General features: G+C 36.7%; 1 protein-coding gene across 2 annotated transcripts in view; it reads right to left on the reverse strand.

Annotated features, from left to right (window-relative positions):
• Positions 1-17,604, reverse strand: part of PLXDC2 (plexin domain containing 2) — a 259,751-nt gene that overhangs the window by 10,959 nt on the left and 231,188 nt on the right. For both annotated transcript variants that reach the window (XM_005152966.4, XM_031052565.2), the window contains exons 11-13: positions 16,249-16,402; positions 14,823-14,861; positions 1,566-1,726 (exon numbers count right to left, since the gene is read on the reverse strand). In XM_005152966.4, coding sequence (XP_005153023.1) covers positions 1,566-1,726; positions 14,823-14,861; positions 16,249-16,402 — 354 coding nt within the window. The remainder of the gene's footprint in view (positions 1-1,565; positions 1,727-14,822; positions 14,862-16,248; positions 16,403-17,604) is intronic.

Genomic DNA, 17,604 nt, shown 5'->3' on the forward strand with positions numbered 1-17,604 from the left:
TATCAGTGAACAAAAGAAATTAACATGCCATTACTACACTGAGAACAAAAAGAAATAAATAAATGTGTGGTTTAATTTGGTATTCTTCTCTCCATCTTAAAAAATGGTGTTGTCATTTACTTAGCCTTTCAGTCACATCATAACAGATAAGAAACTTGTTTTTAGTAGAGTGAAAGACTAGCAATTCAATCTGTGTGTGAAAAAAAAAAGGGACAAATCCTTCTCTTTTGTACAAAGACTTCAGTGGAGGGTTTTTTGTCTATATCAATAGAGAAGTGGCTTGAAATTTTGCATAGACATGAAAGAATACTATTGATTTTATTATGTGGATGCTGTTCCCTGATGGTTAATACACCTATATCATTTGAACCTGGAATGCTGATAAACAATTCATTTTGATTTCTGTCACTACTATGGCATGTATGCAGTATGTTTATTATAATATGATTTTAGAGATGAATAATTCTGTTCATGTTCATGTCTCACTTCAATTCACACTGCTGTCACAAAGAATGAATGTTTATATCTTCATGGTACAGGCTTTTATTAAGTAATCCCCAGATACATCCCTAGTAATGCTTCCAGTGGTTCTGCCTCTACACTACTGTCTATTAGAAAGTGTCCAGGCTTTCAACAGTAAGGGAGTACTGCAAGTGGGGGTTATGAACAGCCAGTGTTTTCTTTCACCTTTAGCAGGAACACTGCTGAGTTGAAAAAAAACACAAGTAGGTGTAGGTATTCATACTTTTTTGTAAAATCAAACACCTATGCAAAATGTTCCCTTTTCATATTGTTGTGTACAGTGGAGTTGAGCTCACTGAGTGCCAGCATCTGCTATGTAGATGTCTGCACCTAAGGTAGCTATCTGTATTTGAGGGAGAAAAATGGTAATTCATTTAATTCTAAAGAAGGTGGCTCAAACAGGTCTGTTGAATCAGGATCTCAAAGAGTCTGTTGCTCTCTCCACTAGTAGAAAGAGCAAAAAGAGACAATGTTAGATTTAGATGTTAAAATTAGGTGAAAATAAGCTTTCCCACACTCTGAGGCAAAGTGTTGAAAGATTTCTGCAAAACAATATATGGAACAGCTAACACAGGTTTCCGGCTAAGCCCCAGGTTTTCATCTAAGTCAGCTCTTCTGAAGAATTAATAATGCAGAATTTTTATTTTTCTACAGGAAAACAATAGAAAAATATGTATGTCCCAAAATAAAATGCCAGTGCACATACAAGCTAATGGAAAAACACTGTCTTGAGAAAAATTAACAATAGGAAATAGAGGTGGAGTGGTATCTGAGCTTTTTCTTTTAGATATATCTTTTAGATATATGCCCTGTGAAAAAAACATTAAAAGTAACAGCAATGGTAGTTAAAGTAGCAGCTGAGTGACAAATATGCTAGAACAAATCAGCATCACCTGCTAGGAGAGGTCAATTTTTTTTAATGTTTATACTTCTAACACAAGAATACATTCTAGATTTAGTTAAGAAAGTTTCATTCTGAACATCCAAATTATCCTAGCTAAATGACAGGACTAATAAAACAACATGTTATTTTTGTCTCTTACCTCTATAAAGAAGAGACTAGCTGCTGACGTTGGATGATGATACATATAAATGGTCACAAGGATGGCTGCAGCCACAATGAGGACCAGGACTAGAATGCCGACAATTAAGCCGGCGTGAAGTGTTCCACCTTTCTTCTCTGCAGCACTGTCATCTGTGGAAGCTGCACAAATAGCACATTTATTAGCACAGTAACTTATGTTTTATCTATACCATTTCACAAATGGCAATTGAGCATTTGCTTTTTCTGTTATGTCACTCATTTTCCACAGCCCAAGTCGGATGAAGATATTAGATAGCACTTTCCCACAAATACCCTTATAATCTTAATGAAAAAACATTTCCAAATATTTTACTAATTCTAACTCAATAAAAAAATTAATACCCTTTCTTTTGATTGTGATCTGGACATTCTGAAGCTCCTAATTATCTTCATAATGTGTTTTGCTTTGATTTTCTCATAAGACTATTGTAGTTGTCCTACATACAAAAGGTACTAATTTAATACATTTTGAATGCTGTATTTTTTTTTTCCTTGAAAGGTTCACGTTGAGACATACTATAAAAGCTTGTAAGGTCTAAACACATTATGAAATCCTGATTCATTAGCTAGAGGGACAACCTGTGCAGCTGAATCAGACGAACTACCCTGTGCAGTTGAATCAGACAGCCAAAAGTGTAACAGACGGATGCTATATGACCCTGGAGTCTTCTAATCTTGGTCCAAATGGAATACTCATCATACCAAAGTATTACAAAAGCCCATCGATTTACTAAACTGATAATAAGAGGCCAGTCACGCTATGCTCCCATCAGGAGAAAAGATGGCTGTCTGTCACATAAGAAACTTGTCAGCAGGGCTTTCAAATAAGTGACAAAGTGTTTCAAAAACACTGCAAACCTTGCAGAAAAAGTATCTTAATAATTAGCTAACATCTCTAGAATGACTGTGACCAGGTGTAATTTCTACTTTGGACAACCTGGAATATTACAGCAAGTACAAACATGGTGATAAGCAATGAGTTTTCAGCATCCTCTTGAATAAAAGAAGTGCTGTTCTACACACTACTGCAGGCAAAAGAGCGATTCAGAAGCCCTAGGTTTAAGATATGCCAGAAGACTACGGATCATTTGGCTTCACAAACATATCATTCTCCTAATATTCCAACTGCTTTCTGCCTCTCTGGCAATCCTTCAAATCACCTCCATGCCTTTCCCCATACAACACCTGTCTCTGATCCTGCTTATGAGAAATTTTCTTTCAGTTCCACTTTAAAGTTTCCTCTCACCATGCTTGTTTGCCAAGCTGACTATAATGAACATTTTTTATTTCTGTGATCCTCCTCTTTGTTATGCCATCCTCCTGAACTATTTGCTTGGTTTTCTTAGAGTGGCATGATCTGTGAGGTCAGCAACTGTCCCTTTTATTTGTTCTTGGAAAACATCTATTGAGTTATGGATTCCACTTCAAACAAGTTACTGTTATTGTTGTTAATAGTAACAACAACAACAGCTGTACATGCTTTATTACTATTCATCACATTGTGAGTACACCATTCCATGCTAATATTAAAAAAGAGAATTGGAAAATAATAGAAGAAAAGTTTACTGATCTAGGTAGTGTTAAATGCCTTGTATCAGGGGTAATAAAAGAAAACAGGAATGGTTAATCTCAGTGTACTAGCTCATGCATCCACATATGGCAGCACTTTTCTCACCAGATCAAGGAAGGACGGCATGGCTTGTCACCCAGAGGATTGCATGGCACCATTGCAACAATAGGGAGAAAAGGAAAATGAAGATACATTATCTTAACCAAGAGATATTTCTAACTATTACATGGAAGTGAATCTATGGGGAAGTGAAGGGATTCATGTACATTTTCCCTGCTTTTGCCCATATTTCCTCAGTCATTAGTCAGGACAGCTGAAACCCTGCAGTGATGCTCTGCTCTTTCCCATGAAGTCAGTGAGATGGCTTGTGAAGTAGGAGCTAAGTAACAGAATCAGAGGATAAAGAAAAAGAATCTGATAATTTGAGAGGCTAAAGTAGAATCTGGGGGGCATTAATGGATTTAAGGAAAAAATTGCAAGTGTGCACCCACCCTCAGACACTGCCTAAGCCTGAAGGTATCTTTCAGTTCACTGAAAAGTTCATAAGTACCCATTCACACAGTAACTTCAGGTTTAATTATGCTGACTGTGGACATAAAGTTGGAGCTTAGGCATGAACAGGATCCAAGAACCAGGCCTCTGCATGCCTAAATCCTACAAAGGATTTCTTAACTTTCTTAAAGCTTAGTTCACACAGATATATGAGTTTTAAAAAAAGAAAAAGCAGTGTCAGCCCTATTTGACTGGGGGTTTGGGGCTTGCTGGGTTTTTTTTTGTTTTGTTTGGGATTTTTTTGTTTGGTTTTTTTTGTTCTTTTTTGTTTGTTTTTATTTTGATTTTGTGTTTTTTTTAAACACGGTACATTCAGGGAAAATTTCCAGGCCATCCTTTATATTGCAGTGAAGGACATAGAAAGGAGATATTGCCTAGAATGTGGAAGGTCTATTTTCAATGTATTCCCACCCAAAGGGCACTTAAAACACTTCCTGGTAGTTGTAGAGCTACGTAGCAAAGGGTGCAAGATTCACTGAGGAAGCAGGAAAGAAAGGTGACTCTAAAAATGGTTCCTCTAACTTTAAGTCAGCAATCTTTTAATTGACATAGCTATTAATAATTTCTTAGTTATTCACTTCCAGCAGAGAACAGATGAAAACAGACAAGCTCCAGTCTTAATTTCTACTCGTGCACTGTAACAATATTTAGCACTTACACATATATTTCAAATAAGCAAACAAATGCAAATTAAGCACTTGAAAGGCCATCAGGAAAGGCCTGTTTTATTGTAGATGCTCTGGGTTGGGCTGTTAATTCCCACTCATGAGCAGTTAGTTGTGTGAGTCACCCCACTAAGAAGTAACTGTTCCCTAGAAGGGGCAGAGGATTCATAGTTTGCCTGTCTTATAATTGCCTTTTTGGCAGCTTCATACTCACTACTCATCCCTTCAATAGCACATCGGTGCATCATAAACAATTTTGTCACTTGTACCAATTTTTACATCAATTTGCACTAAATGAGTAATCTGTACTGTTACTATGTTATGTTTGAAGACAGAACATCATATTCTGCATATTAAAAACTGCTGGACTTCAGTTAAGGTCCTAACTACTCTGTAAAGGACATCAAATTAATCTCCTTTGATCCAATATTTTCTCAGTGTTTAGCATCCAGCCTTGCAAATGAGAACAAAGTCCCTTCTGAATAACACAGGTGACAACTGCCTGCCCAGATTTCTACTAGTCTAGGGTAGAGCACTGAATGGACATCAGTGCAGTGATCAGAATGCCAAATGCAAAAATAATGACATACAAGAAATGCTTTTCTTAAATGACAACAAGTGTAAGTAACTTGTAATTTCCATAATCGAAATTCAGTTCATTGACCCCAGGGCTCAAATACTCATGAGAAATTGATTTCACTCTCTTTGCACTGAGACAATAAACAGTGTTGTCAAGTTTGAAAATACTCTCTGCTGCAAAAGCAACTGACAGTTCTTTTAAAAAGCCACCAAGGGAAATGGATGAAAAAAAAGGACTCTGAAACTTTCAGGTGCAGAAATTTTATTAAGATTATCACAGCACATCTGCTGTTCCGGGCAAGGGTAAACCCATGGGAGGATATTTGTCTTATGACCAATCCTTTCCCAAAAAGAACTCTCTCAGTGGAACTTCCCCAAACTTTCCTTTTCTTGTTCTCAAAAAAGCAATTGTTGCACATAATATGCTCCGTATTTATAACTCCTCCCCAAATTCTTACATGCATAAAGCTTTTAAGCAGAAGGAGCATATTAATGTCTCCAAGGTTAGTCTGCTTCTCATTAGGTGCTGAATGACAGGACAGAAATAGCAAGTAACTTTTTCACCCCCAAATATAAAGGCACACAGTACAAACATGATACAACTGTTCTACTACTGGAATGTTGTTTAAAAAATGAAAGTGAAAACACAATAAAAATGTTCTGTTTGCATGATAAACACACAAAGACTATATAAGCTTTGGTTTTGTATGCTTATATTATGTCTCTAGTTACAGCTGAGTTAGCTTCTTTTGGAGTAGGAATAACCAAAAAACTCGAGGAATTACGAATTAAAATCTTGCCCTGGCCTATGGGGACTGTGATGCTGGCTTTAATAGGAGCAAACGGGTGTACAAACTGTGACTGCCCTTTAGAGATTTTTGTCTTTATGATATTTTCTCATAATTCTTTTTCTCATTATTGCATATTACCCATTGAGGTCTGCAAAATAATGAAACACATTGTTTTCTGTTATCTATATTTAAGGTTTACACAAAGTTTCTGCTGTGATTGTTTTCCATATGACAAATCAAAATTGTGATACATACATTTTCACCCTCATGATGTGAGATGGACAAGAGTTACCAGAGATTAGAATCTCTGTCTGTGAGAGAAGAGATACAAAAATGTTTTACGGTGAAATTGAGGAAAAATAGGAAAACATCTGGTACATCCTGGCTAGAAACTTTTTTTTTTTTTAATATAAAGCAACATGGAATCAAGGGCAACTGATGGACAAAAAAAACCCCAGATTTTATTTTGTGGACTTGGAAAATAAAGCTTTGCTATTTCCCTCCAAAAGCTGTGTTGTTTCTTTTTACTCTTGCATTTTGATCACAGGGCAGAAAGCTCCAATTCAAACTGACTTCTTAATGCACATGCATCTTTAAGGGTTAAATCACAATACCTCATTTGAATCTTCTAATCTCCTGACTGACATAGCTACACTAGCAAATCCAGGGATATAGATAACGTAAACAGTAGCAATGAGCCTACAGATCACAACTCTCTTCTGAGGTTTGCTGGTTTTGACCCTCTTTTAACCAAAAGAATGAATTTTCACGGCATCCCCTGAATTTGTCACAATGAGATAGAGAATGAACCCAGTAATTTTTTCTCATATAGGAATGCTTTATAATAAAACGAGTGCTTGCTGTTACATCATGTGGCTGCAATTGGACAAATTCTTAGTGTTCATCAAAACCCATGATTTTGTTAGCTGGTTGGAAAGATGAACATGAAACTCTCATGGGTATGAGAGCATTAATGTAGCACTACTGGTACAGAAATGCTGGTTTATTAAGTTGACTATTTCTGGCATAGCCTTAGTTATATGGCAAAATGGGTCTGGATACAAGTGCCTGAAAACAGCTCCTACATATAAAGTACCCTAAAAAAATATACAGGTTCAGGTATAACCATGTCTGCAGTGCAGACATGTACTCTTTTACTACTTATGAGCATGCACTACATATATTAATCATTACAGAAACAGAATGTGTGATAATATTTTCAGAGCCTACATGAAAACATGCCATTTTTAATAATTTAGTTGTTAACTGCAGACCTTCCCAATGTACATGTTAGATAATGGCTGTTTTGGTGTTGTCCATGATTTTGAAACTGTAGCATGTCCAAGTTTATGAAAATACATTTATGGATTAAAGTAGATCATGCTATACTAGTAATACTAATGCAATTGAGTAGCTTATTGTTCTTAAAAAAATCCCACTATTCTTCAAATACTAGCTTGTAAAAGTCAGATATAGATTATTAATGCTATTCCTTTAACTATAAAATTATTATAGAATCACAGAAACTTGATGATGCCTAAAGAATGCACCATTTAGGCACTTAAAGCTTGTGTGACAACACAATAAAACGTTTTATATTGCTCACAGGGATGTCATCAGAGACTGCAATTTACGGGGTAAAAAATATCTCAGTCTGAAGTCCTGAGCTGTGAGGGAATGCGAGATCTACTAAAAGCTGATTTCTTAGCTGTCCATTTCTACTTCTTGGTAGGGTGCTGGATATTATGTTTGCTAGTTATATAAATTCAATATACAAGCAAAAGCATGTACAGTTTAGGGTAGGTAGATGATATTTGATGCACCAGAAGACTACAATAATATATATCAATCTTTTTAAAAGTTATCTAAGCAAGGAATCAAGCGATTTTCATCCCTCTCCAAGGTTTATTTCAGAGTAATAAAATTGTTTGCCAGTGATGGTACTGGAACATTCTTGAGTTTGGACAAATCAGCTGAAACTGGCAGGTCAAACCCATCTCTCATTACTATTCCTGTTATTTGTCTGATACCCTACTGTACCTATGCTAATCTCATCCAATTGTCCTTCCCCCCACAACTGTTCTTTTCCATAGTCATCCTTTACTGATGGCTGATCGGGTTTCTCTTATCCAGTAGCTTCAGATTGTCTGATAGCTGTTTCCACATGAAAGGTCTCTACAAGCCATTTGGCAACACGTCCTCTCCATGTGTTTGCTCTCCCCTTTAGACAAAGAGCAGAAACCCTCTCCTGCTGCATGGTCTGGGGATAACCAGCACATACAGATCCAAGTTCATTCCACCAGCTCTCCATTCTATTATGTATGTCATTTCTAGCCTGGAAGCTGTATCACCCTATGACTGTGGGTTTGAGTTAATATGCTCCACAAAGAGGGAGAACAAAATATCTGGGACAACTTACAGGGAGCTCAATAGAGCCACTGGATTTTTCCCCTCTTTTAGGCCTCCATCTACATCTGGAATGTGAGTCTACCAGGAGAATGCTTATTTTATGGGGCAGGTATATGGTTCTTCCAATCTAAGCTTTTTTCCTGTACATAATGCAGATTCCTGAGCTGATGATTAATGACCTAAATATAGTGACTGGGGGACGAAACAAGGGAATGTACAGTTGGAAGGATTCTCCAGAGGCTCAGAGGAATCTCCATAAAAATGCTCTTTCTACTTCTTTTAGGAACAGCATGCTCTGACCTTCTCAGCTTCTTCACAGTAATGGAGTGTGGTTTTCTTGATTTGTGGGTTCATTCCCTTAGCATTTGTTAACATTTTGAGGTTAAGCCACTGCTACAATTTAGCTGGTGTCATGATGATTTATAAAGTTATGGCTCAGCTAATGCTGTAAAAATTGGTTTCGGATTGCATGCAAGAAATGAAAGGTGGTCTTTGAGTAAGAATATTATGAACTGTAACCCATGAATCTTGAACTCAGTATCTGGCTTTTCTATCAATTTCTATAAGACCCACAGCAACTCAGTAAGTATCATCAAGACTGATCAACTGCTTCATGCAATAAATGGATGAGAATGAACTAAAATTAAATCCCTCTGTTTATAGGATGACAGCATTCAGCTAAGGACTTTCGTTCTTCTGCTTTAAAAATATTCACCATGTAACAGTACAACAGTTATCATCAGTATTAATTTTAGGTTTTGTCACTTGAGGACATGTAAGCCATTATATTAGTAGCATCAAGCAGTGGCCATTATGAAACTTAATATTGTGCCATACCACTTGGCAAGGCAGCTGAATGCTGCTAAATCCAGAAGAGCAAAAAGTTATCAAATTATAAGTATTTCAATTCAGTGGTTCCATTGACTCAACCATACTGAAAGCAAGCACAAGACAATCAAGTCAAGTGGTCTGTTTCTCTCTAAAGCTCTGTCTAACGTTTGCAGAGTTACTTGCCTTAAAAGTTTATCCAGTCTACTACATTTACCCCTCCATAAGATCTCAATTTAGATTTAAACATGGCTTTCACATTAATTTTTTTAACTGGTAGAAAGTCCACAAATTGTGTTTATATCAGTTAATTGTGTGCCTTTACAGCAAAGTAACTGTAAGAGTAGATTCTGCATATCATTTTATACTGGCTTAGAAGAAAAACAAGAAACTAAACGGGTATAAGTTAGACTTCAATATAAGTTGAAGTGCCTGCACACAGTTCTTCTGGTTTAGCTAAACTGTTTCAACATCATGCTTATTTAACCTAATATGGTTTATAATGCCTAATATATGATGTAAGAATACAGAGAATAAAATGTGGAAATATATGAGCATTTCCTAGCTTGTAATGTAGAGTGTGAAATACAGCATATGAGAAGACTCATTGACTTGAGTCACATTTACTTGTTCCCTTTGGAATTTTCCCCCTACAGAAACATAAGAAAAAGTATAAATCACCTAGTACACTGTTTACAAAGCTCTTTCAGGTTTATTTGGCAATCAAGGTCACTAACTGTTCTTGAACCTATCTTTCTTAATATTCTTACCCTATTAACATATTTCTATCCATCACCATCTATTTTAATTACCTTTCTGTTCTGATAATTTTCTCTTTTTCTTCTATTTCCATCACAACTGAAACTGTTCTAAGGCTGTCTCTTGATAAGATTATTTTTTTTAATACAAGCACAGCTTATAATACAGAAAAAAGGAAACTTTATGACAAGCTGTGTCCAAGGAAATCCTTGCTTGCCTAAAATTCTATGAACTCCATTTTAGGGGAATATGAGCAGTTCTGAATAAGTAGAACATACAGAGGTAAATATGTAGTTACATAACCCATAAATCCATCTCAACAGGACTTTTGCAATAATGGTAAAAACCTTAAATCCTCCCTTTTTCGTGACAGTGGTAGAAGAGGTCTGAATCTTGGCCTGCCAAATTTCTGGCCAGGAACAGAAACAGAACACTTCAGCCAGGACAGCCTGAAGAGAATTAATGTAAGGAAACCTTGGGTACCTGCAAGTAAAATGCCCACTCGTAGCACATCATTTAGATTTTTCTCTGTGACTGACGGAGATAGGCACTGCTATATGGTAACTTAGCCCACTTTCAGCACTTCTTTAATGATGACACTCCTTACTCCCTCTTGCCTATTGCTTGCCCCTAGCTATGAGAAAGGCCCAAAAAAACAGCTTGTGTTTTCTTGGCTAACAGCTGATGAGATGAAACCTCTGGAAGGTCATTACCTGTGTCTAGACCAAAATCTGAGAATAAAACAAAGACTTTTCCCATGGATCTTATCCTATGCAAGGTCCTCATTAAAAATTTTCAAACTACCACAGATTTTAGGTTTAGCATTGTTTAATTTAATGTGTTTCACTTTAAAACTGGAAAGGACTCAGCCAATCTGTAGTGACTTAACCTGAGTTAGCTGCTTTGGACTACGTGGTGATAATAACTTTTGTTATATCAAAAATATTTGGTTTCCCTGAGAGGTTGGCTTGTGTCTTTGTTGAAATAGGTCTGATTTTATGGATCATTTAGAAACCTAACATAGTAGAAAGAAATAAGTTAGATTACTACTAGCAGTCATGAACATAATTCAGTATGTTTCAGCTGGAGTTCAGGGTACACAAGAAAAACAGAACTGAGTCTTCTCTATAATTTGTCAAGAATTTCGATGACAGGAAGAGCTCAGACCACAATTTTTAAGGGAAATTAAGAAGACAGATGACTAATATGAGCTAGTTTCCAGACACAGGGAATTATGAAAAAGAAAAAAACCAAACCAAAAAAAACCCCAACAAAAATCCTTGTGTAAATTTCTCACCGCATACAAGGTATAAAAAAGTTTGTTTTTTTTTTTTTAAAAAACAAACCTGGGTCTGCATTTTGGTTATTTCATACCAAGTTTCCTAGGCTTTCAAGCCCAAATTAAGCTCTGTAATAGCACTAACATTAAACTCACAAAAATTCGTCTAGATCATCTTCGAAAAAGTCATCTACAGACTGAAGGTATGAGGTCTCAAACATTTTCCAGCACTACATATGTTGGAATGGGCTTGTTCACAAAAAAATGAATGAGAAGTATAGCAGTTTCTCTGACCCTTACTATCCGACACACATACACTTTTGAGTTATAAAGCTGAAGGTCTGACAGGGACTCATAGCAATCAAATCATCACAACTAAGTATCTAAAAAAGGTCAAATAAAATGTCTAGATATGCTGGCCAATCATCTAAATCATTCACCAAGGAGTTCTCAACAAGAAAATACTGCATTACTGTGTAGCCTTGGCCAATTACTCACCATTTTAATGAAAAATTAGGCTTTTAAGCTGTTTATTCAGCTGTGTTGTGTTACATGAAATATTAAAAAACAACAGAATCTGCAATTAATTACAGATGTGCTGGACATCGTAAAACTTACGAAATGCTTGTTATTTTAAAGGGAATGAGGATTTAACAAAAATAACAATGATATCCAAGTTGTATTTTAAGAAGGTTTAGGCATATATGTATCAGGCACCTATCATGTGTCGATGAAGAAAGAGGGAAGTCAGGAGAAACATAAACAAGCAAATTTGAAACGTACATTAAAATATGCCCAAAAGATTGTTGGTGAGTTATAGCACCAACTTGCAGGCGATTTTCTCATATAATTAAAAGGTCAATGCAGTTTGACCTGAACCTGAAATTTAATTTACATTTAGTTGCTGCTTTCCAACTATTGGTTTCAAAAGTTCCAGGTGAGGCAAGATGAAGAATTTCTATGGAATCCTTTTGTTGTACCTAACCAGATATTGACTCCTATAATCCAAGGACACATCAAGCTATAGGCCATCACTGATCCAATATAGCTTTGGTTTTCCATTATAAAAGGTTCCCTTTTATTAGAGTTTTAAAGGATCTAGTGTGAGAAAGTAAAGACCTTGTATTTGTGACCTGAAATAATCTAGTCTTTATAAAAGACAGACAAATCACAGAAAATCAAAGAATGTGCCTGCGGCTGCAGAGGTTTTATCTGAGCCTAATCTAAGGGTCACTGGAAAATTCAATGCATAATTGAAGATTCATCAAAAAGAACTTCCCAGATTAAAGGCTACATTTACTGTGTGAATGAGAAATCCTGGTGTGTTGCTTTGCTTCTCTGTTGTTTGAAGTGAGCTTCTTTTTTTTCTTCTGAAATTTTGAGAATAAAAGAAATAGCTCAAGGAAAATGAATATTCACATCAGGTGTTGATTTGTCCTCCTAAAATGCAGCAGCTTTTTCTGTGGAAATGGACTTGCTAGATAAGCGATGTCACAAACCCTACTACCTCAGTCTACCAAATAGGTCACAGCCATTGCTCGTTTGCCCTAGTATTCAACTTTTTGTTTGCTTTCACAGGGTTTTTCTTTTCAGGTGTTGGGCAAAGGGCAGATGAGTGAAAAAACAGCCTTTGCAATTCGTAAACTGAAACTTGCATGTGTTTTCTAAAGCTCACCTTCAAAATTATTTTTCATATAAGATCATATTATTTTGAGGGCTTTCTGAGGTGCTTATCATGGAGAGCTGCCTAGTCCCAGGCCAGCCACCTGCCATGGAGTGATGGCTCATAGGGCAGAGTGTGAGCGCAGCCCAGCTGGGAACGTGTGCAGAGCAAACACAGAATGGGAGTGAAACACTGACTGATTCACCTTGCTACTGACCTTTAAGAGCACTGAAGCACTTTTTACAACAAAATAAAAAGCCATTTGATTTCAAGAAGAAGAAAAGAAAGGAAGGTTCAGGGACATTCCTTTGGACAAAATGCTTAACAGTACCACCTTGAGCTTATAGATGATCCCATTTCAAGGATCACTTATGTGTCAAAGCCATGTCAAACAGCAACACTGCCAAGAAACGGACAATTCAATACCAATTACAGCACGTGACCAGCTATGCTGTGGTTAGTGACAGCAAAATAACAGAGAAGCAACTGTGGCAAGGAAACGGATGGCAACTGCCTCCTGTGGAGTGAACAGATCTCTAATTTGAGGGAAGGAGAGAATAATGACTGAATATTACTGAAAAAGAAATGACAGTAAAACAGATCAAAATGCTATGATATCTGCCCACCCTGCTTTTTTCAAAACTTGAATAATTCTGTGAGGCCTCGGAGAAACCACTATGCCTCAGCTGTCCTGACCCGCTGCAGCTGGGATCTATTCCCATGGGGTTAGGGACTCCATGTAAGCCCAAATCCAAGCCCCAAAACCAGCTGCATTGTAGATGAGCCTTATCTATGCTCATCTCTGATCTTGTCTCCTGGACCAACCTTGGTTCTATGCTGAAGGTAGCTTGTCTCCAGTCCTGTCCATGGGCCATGTCTCTTGGCTAGACCTTGAAGCTGTATTATAGAATTGTCTCTGGTCCTGTCTCCTTTAACTGCTAACCAGAGTCCCTGTATGGATCCAGTTAATCATCTCACTTCTCTGGCACTGCTGACGGAAGTTGCTTACTTTAGTCCTTGCCTGAGCTGAGTTGTGCTGCTGGCTGCTGTGCTCTGCCTGCTCCCTCACTGCTCTCAGCTGTGCCTTGCTGACCTGGCTTCCTGGCTTCAGCCTAGACCAGCCCCACATTTCAGACTCAGCTGAAAACACTAGGCTGGGACTGACCTCAGCTGCTGTCCCTCAGCTGCTGGAGTCACCCTGCCCATGACTCCTGCCACGCTTGGCTGCTGATTCCACTGCCCCTGGGAGAAGCCTGATGCTCCCTGCCAGGAGGAAAGGCAACCAGAGCCAATAATACTCCCCTTTGTATCAGTGGAAATATAATTTATTTCAGTTTGCTCAGCAGATCATCCTCTGCTTTTATAGACACCATTCTGAAGCCCTCAAAAACAAACCCAAAACTTTCCTTTCTCCTCAGCAAGCTCTACATTGGCAGTGTATATAGATGCAGTCTACATCCAATGATCCAGTGCTATTCTAACTAATAGCAAAATTCTCATCAGCTTCAAAGGGAGAAGGAACAAACCTCAGGTCTCTGTCCTTGAACCCAGAAAGAGAATAACAAAAGCAGTCCCCTGCAGACCATTGTTTAACAGAGGCCTTTACCAGTAAGACACGATGATCTTATTAATGTACATGGGAAATGTGCATGGAGAAATACAGGATCTCTCCTAGTACAGAGACACAAATATAAAATGTATACACTTATTAACAAAATGACATGTAATAGTTGGCTACTGTGAACGAATTTTTAACACAATATTGTTATTTAGAACTAGCATCATATCCTCTCTTAATATAGTTAAATACTACTATGTTATTATAATACAGCTAATAACCGTGTTAATACAGTTAAAATTTATTTACTATATCCATATTTGGAAGTTAATTAAACCTGATGTTCTATTAAGGAGTTATAAAGAAAGTCGTGAATGTGTAATTTACTAAGCAGTTGTTAAGCTTATTTGCCCTGCTTCTCTTCCACAAATATGTGGAAGGCTGAGTCCCTTGGGAGACTGGTTAAAGCTATTTCTACAATACAATTTTGATTAATGGAGCTCAGTGGGTTATAAATCGACACACTACTGACATTATTTAAAGAAAAAAAAATCATCTCTTACCTCCATTATCTTTTAGGTGCAGTGCTATCTTGGTGTCATCTATAAAGGAAAATCAAAGTTAATTGTAGGAAAATGTATTTTTCTACATCATAAGTCATTTTAGGACTGACTTTCTAATGTCAAAGAGATTCCACTATTGGAAAATTATTTGAGAACTAGATTGTAGTGTTCTTACTTATACTGAGCAATGCTTTACTTCCTTGCTACAAGAAAAACATTTATGAGATGATTCAAAATACTGGTTAATAAGAGGATTCAAAAACATTTATGAGAGAATCCAAAAGACTGGCAAATAAGGGTGCTAAAGTCTGTCTCATAACACTTACAAGTAACTAATTTAAAATGTTACATGTTCAGACATAGCTTGAGCATTCTATCATATTGAGGACTATATGAAGCAATGTATGACAGCAAAATAAAACACTTAATTCCTCTTCTAAAAATCATAAAAAAGTCTGCCAATTTTAATTCCTATTTATTTCCATATTCCTCTTGTTGTGACCCTTAATGAACAAAATACCAGGGAAAAATGCTGCTAATGCAGTCCAAATCCTGCGCTGACAGTTTCTAAACTTCTCCTGCTCCACACAAAACCAACCTTTCTTGTAAGTAGATTCCCACCCTGAAATCTGTTCAGCTCAGATTTTCCTGTCACAGGCCACTTATAAAATCGGCCTATACCTAGTACCTTTTCTTGTGTTTACATACAATTCCAACAGAAAACTCCCCCTGTCCCTATTTTATAGATGTTGTTTGATAAATCTGTGTTAGTTTTTCTAACCCGCTGAACTTTCTCCAGAAGCAGAAAATCAGGATATTTCAGCCACAGAAAGCCATGATTTAAGCAGCCAGTGGAACTAGGATGAGAACTGACACACCATCCCTTAGCCAGTTAATTTGGTTCAGAAGCCTACAGAAACTATTTCACAACAACGAGCACTACATGTAAAGAACAGTGTCAACTGACTGAAGAATTTAAAGAGGCAAATTTCAAAGGTTTTTAATTTGGGTCATCTCTGATTTTAACCCAGTTAAATAGAGTATCTAAAGGGATCAAAAATTCATCAAGTCTGTGATGGGAGTTTCTTCACTAACTTTAGCAGGGTTCTCTCCTTCTACTATTTCAACAGGTTTTGGACTATGGCCTTTTGGTTAAAAGAATACAAAAAACTAATTGTAACCACAAGTTCTCCAGAAGTCTGCCTGGCTCGTCCATGCCTCCCTAGCACTGCCTTCTTCTCCAGTACTCCCCCTGACACCTTACTATAGCAAGAACAAGTTGCAATTTAAAAGCACTGCAATTCCCCATTCCTTCCACTGCCCCGAAGAGAGGTCAACATGAACACATGCTTAAAAGAAATAATTTTCTTTTAGACTTGTAAATGACAGGATTGCACTACAGAATAATGCAGTGTATATACTTCACCTTCTGTGGGTAGGCTAGTTGGCAGGTGGGAAGTGGTGGACCCTCTGGTGGTCGTTAAAACTCTGAACTTTGTGGTGGTTGGCAGAAGGGTGGTGGAGGAGTGTAGAGGTGTTTCAGTTGTATCTATATTCTTCTCACAAATCTTATCTTTTGACTGTTAGGAAACAACGAAAACAAAGAAGAAAAATCTCAGTGGACACTGCCACTGAATGAAGAATTTCAGCACGGACAAGCTGTCAGGATAAAAAGAATGAAAATATAAACCCTAAATCAAGGTATTTCAATAACTCCCCCTCCTTTTTTTTTCTTCTTCTTTGAAGTGCCTCTATGCAGCATTCAGCAACATACATTTTTTATTTAGCTGCAAAACTTTCAACTCTCAGTTGTAAATGACAAGGCTTCAAAGTCATCCCTGAATGTCAAACATGTTATTTCCCCCAATCAGATTTTAGCATCTAAGATTATCATCCAAATTTTCTCTCTTCTATTCTGAACGATCACTGACATTGGTCTACGTTAAAAAAGATACATGGGAATTAACTTGTAGCTCTTCATAGTGAGAAATATGTAGTTAGCTGGAGTACTTAATTAGGCTTTACAAGCATACAGAAGAATACGCACATATGTGTAAAATGTGTGCATGTATTCAGCCTATAGAATATTTATATGCCACACTATAGAACCACACATTCACTACATGTCCTTAATTCCATATATCAAATTTCCATGTATTATATGTATATAACAATTATCATATAAAATATAAGTATTATAAAACATGAACTATGAAACAATCATATAAATGATTAAACTATACTGGCACACCACAAATAATATTCACCATCATATAATAATTTAACTTTTATTTTCATGGGCAAATATTTCAATACAGATCTCAAGTTTGTTGTTTGTTTGTTTGTTTATGGACATTTTTAAAATTCTACAGGTGTAATAAATATTTTCTTTTATGGATCACATAGTTTTGTAGAAAAATACATCCAAGTAACTAGTAGCAAATTTGGACTACCCATAACTCCTGCTGTCCTTATTCATTTTAATGAGAAGTGGAATCCAGCAAGGCCTGTTAATTTTATTGAGATCTGACTTTAAAAGCCCAGTGAGTGTTGTCTTTCTTTTCATATGTATGGGTATTTCATTGTCCTTTGTTTTACCAGAAACAATATATTAATTTAAAAAATGTATTCATACCTGCAGTTAATTATTCTTTTTCTTCATATTTTACCTTGAAAACCTTGTTAATTTCACTGATTCAATTTAATAAAAATTTAGCTCAAAATTTGTATCACAAAGAAGGAAAAATTACTATGAGAATCCTAATTATTCATCATCTTGAAT

Source organism: Melopsittacus undulatus, chromosome 1 (assembly GCF_012275295.1).
Source record: "Melopsittacus undulatus isolate bMelUnd1 chromosome 1, bMelUnd1.mat.Z, whole genome shotgun sequence".
NCBI lineage: Eukaryota > Metazoa > Chordata > Aves > Psittaciformes > Psittaculidae > Melopsittacus > Melopsittacus undulatus.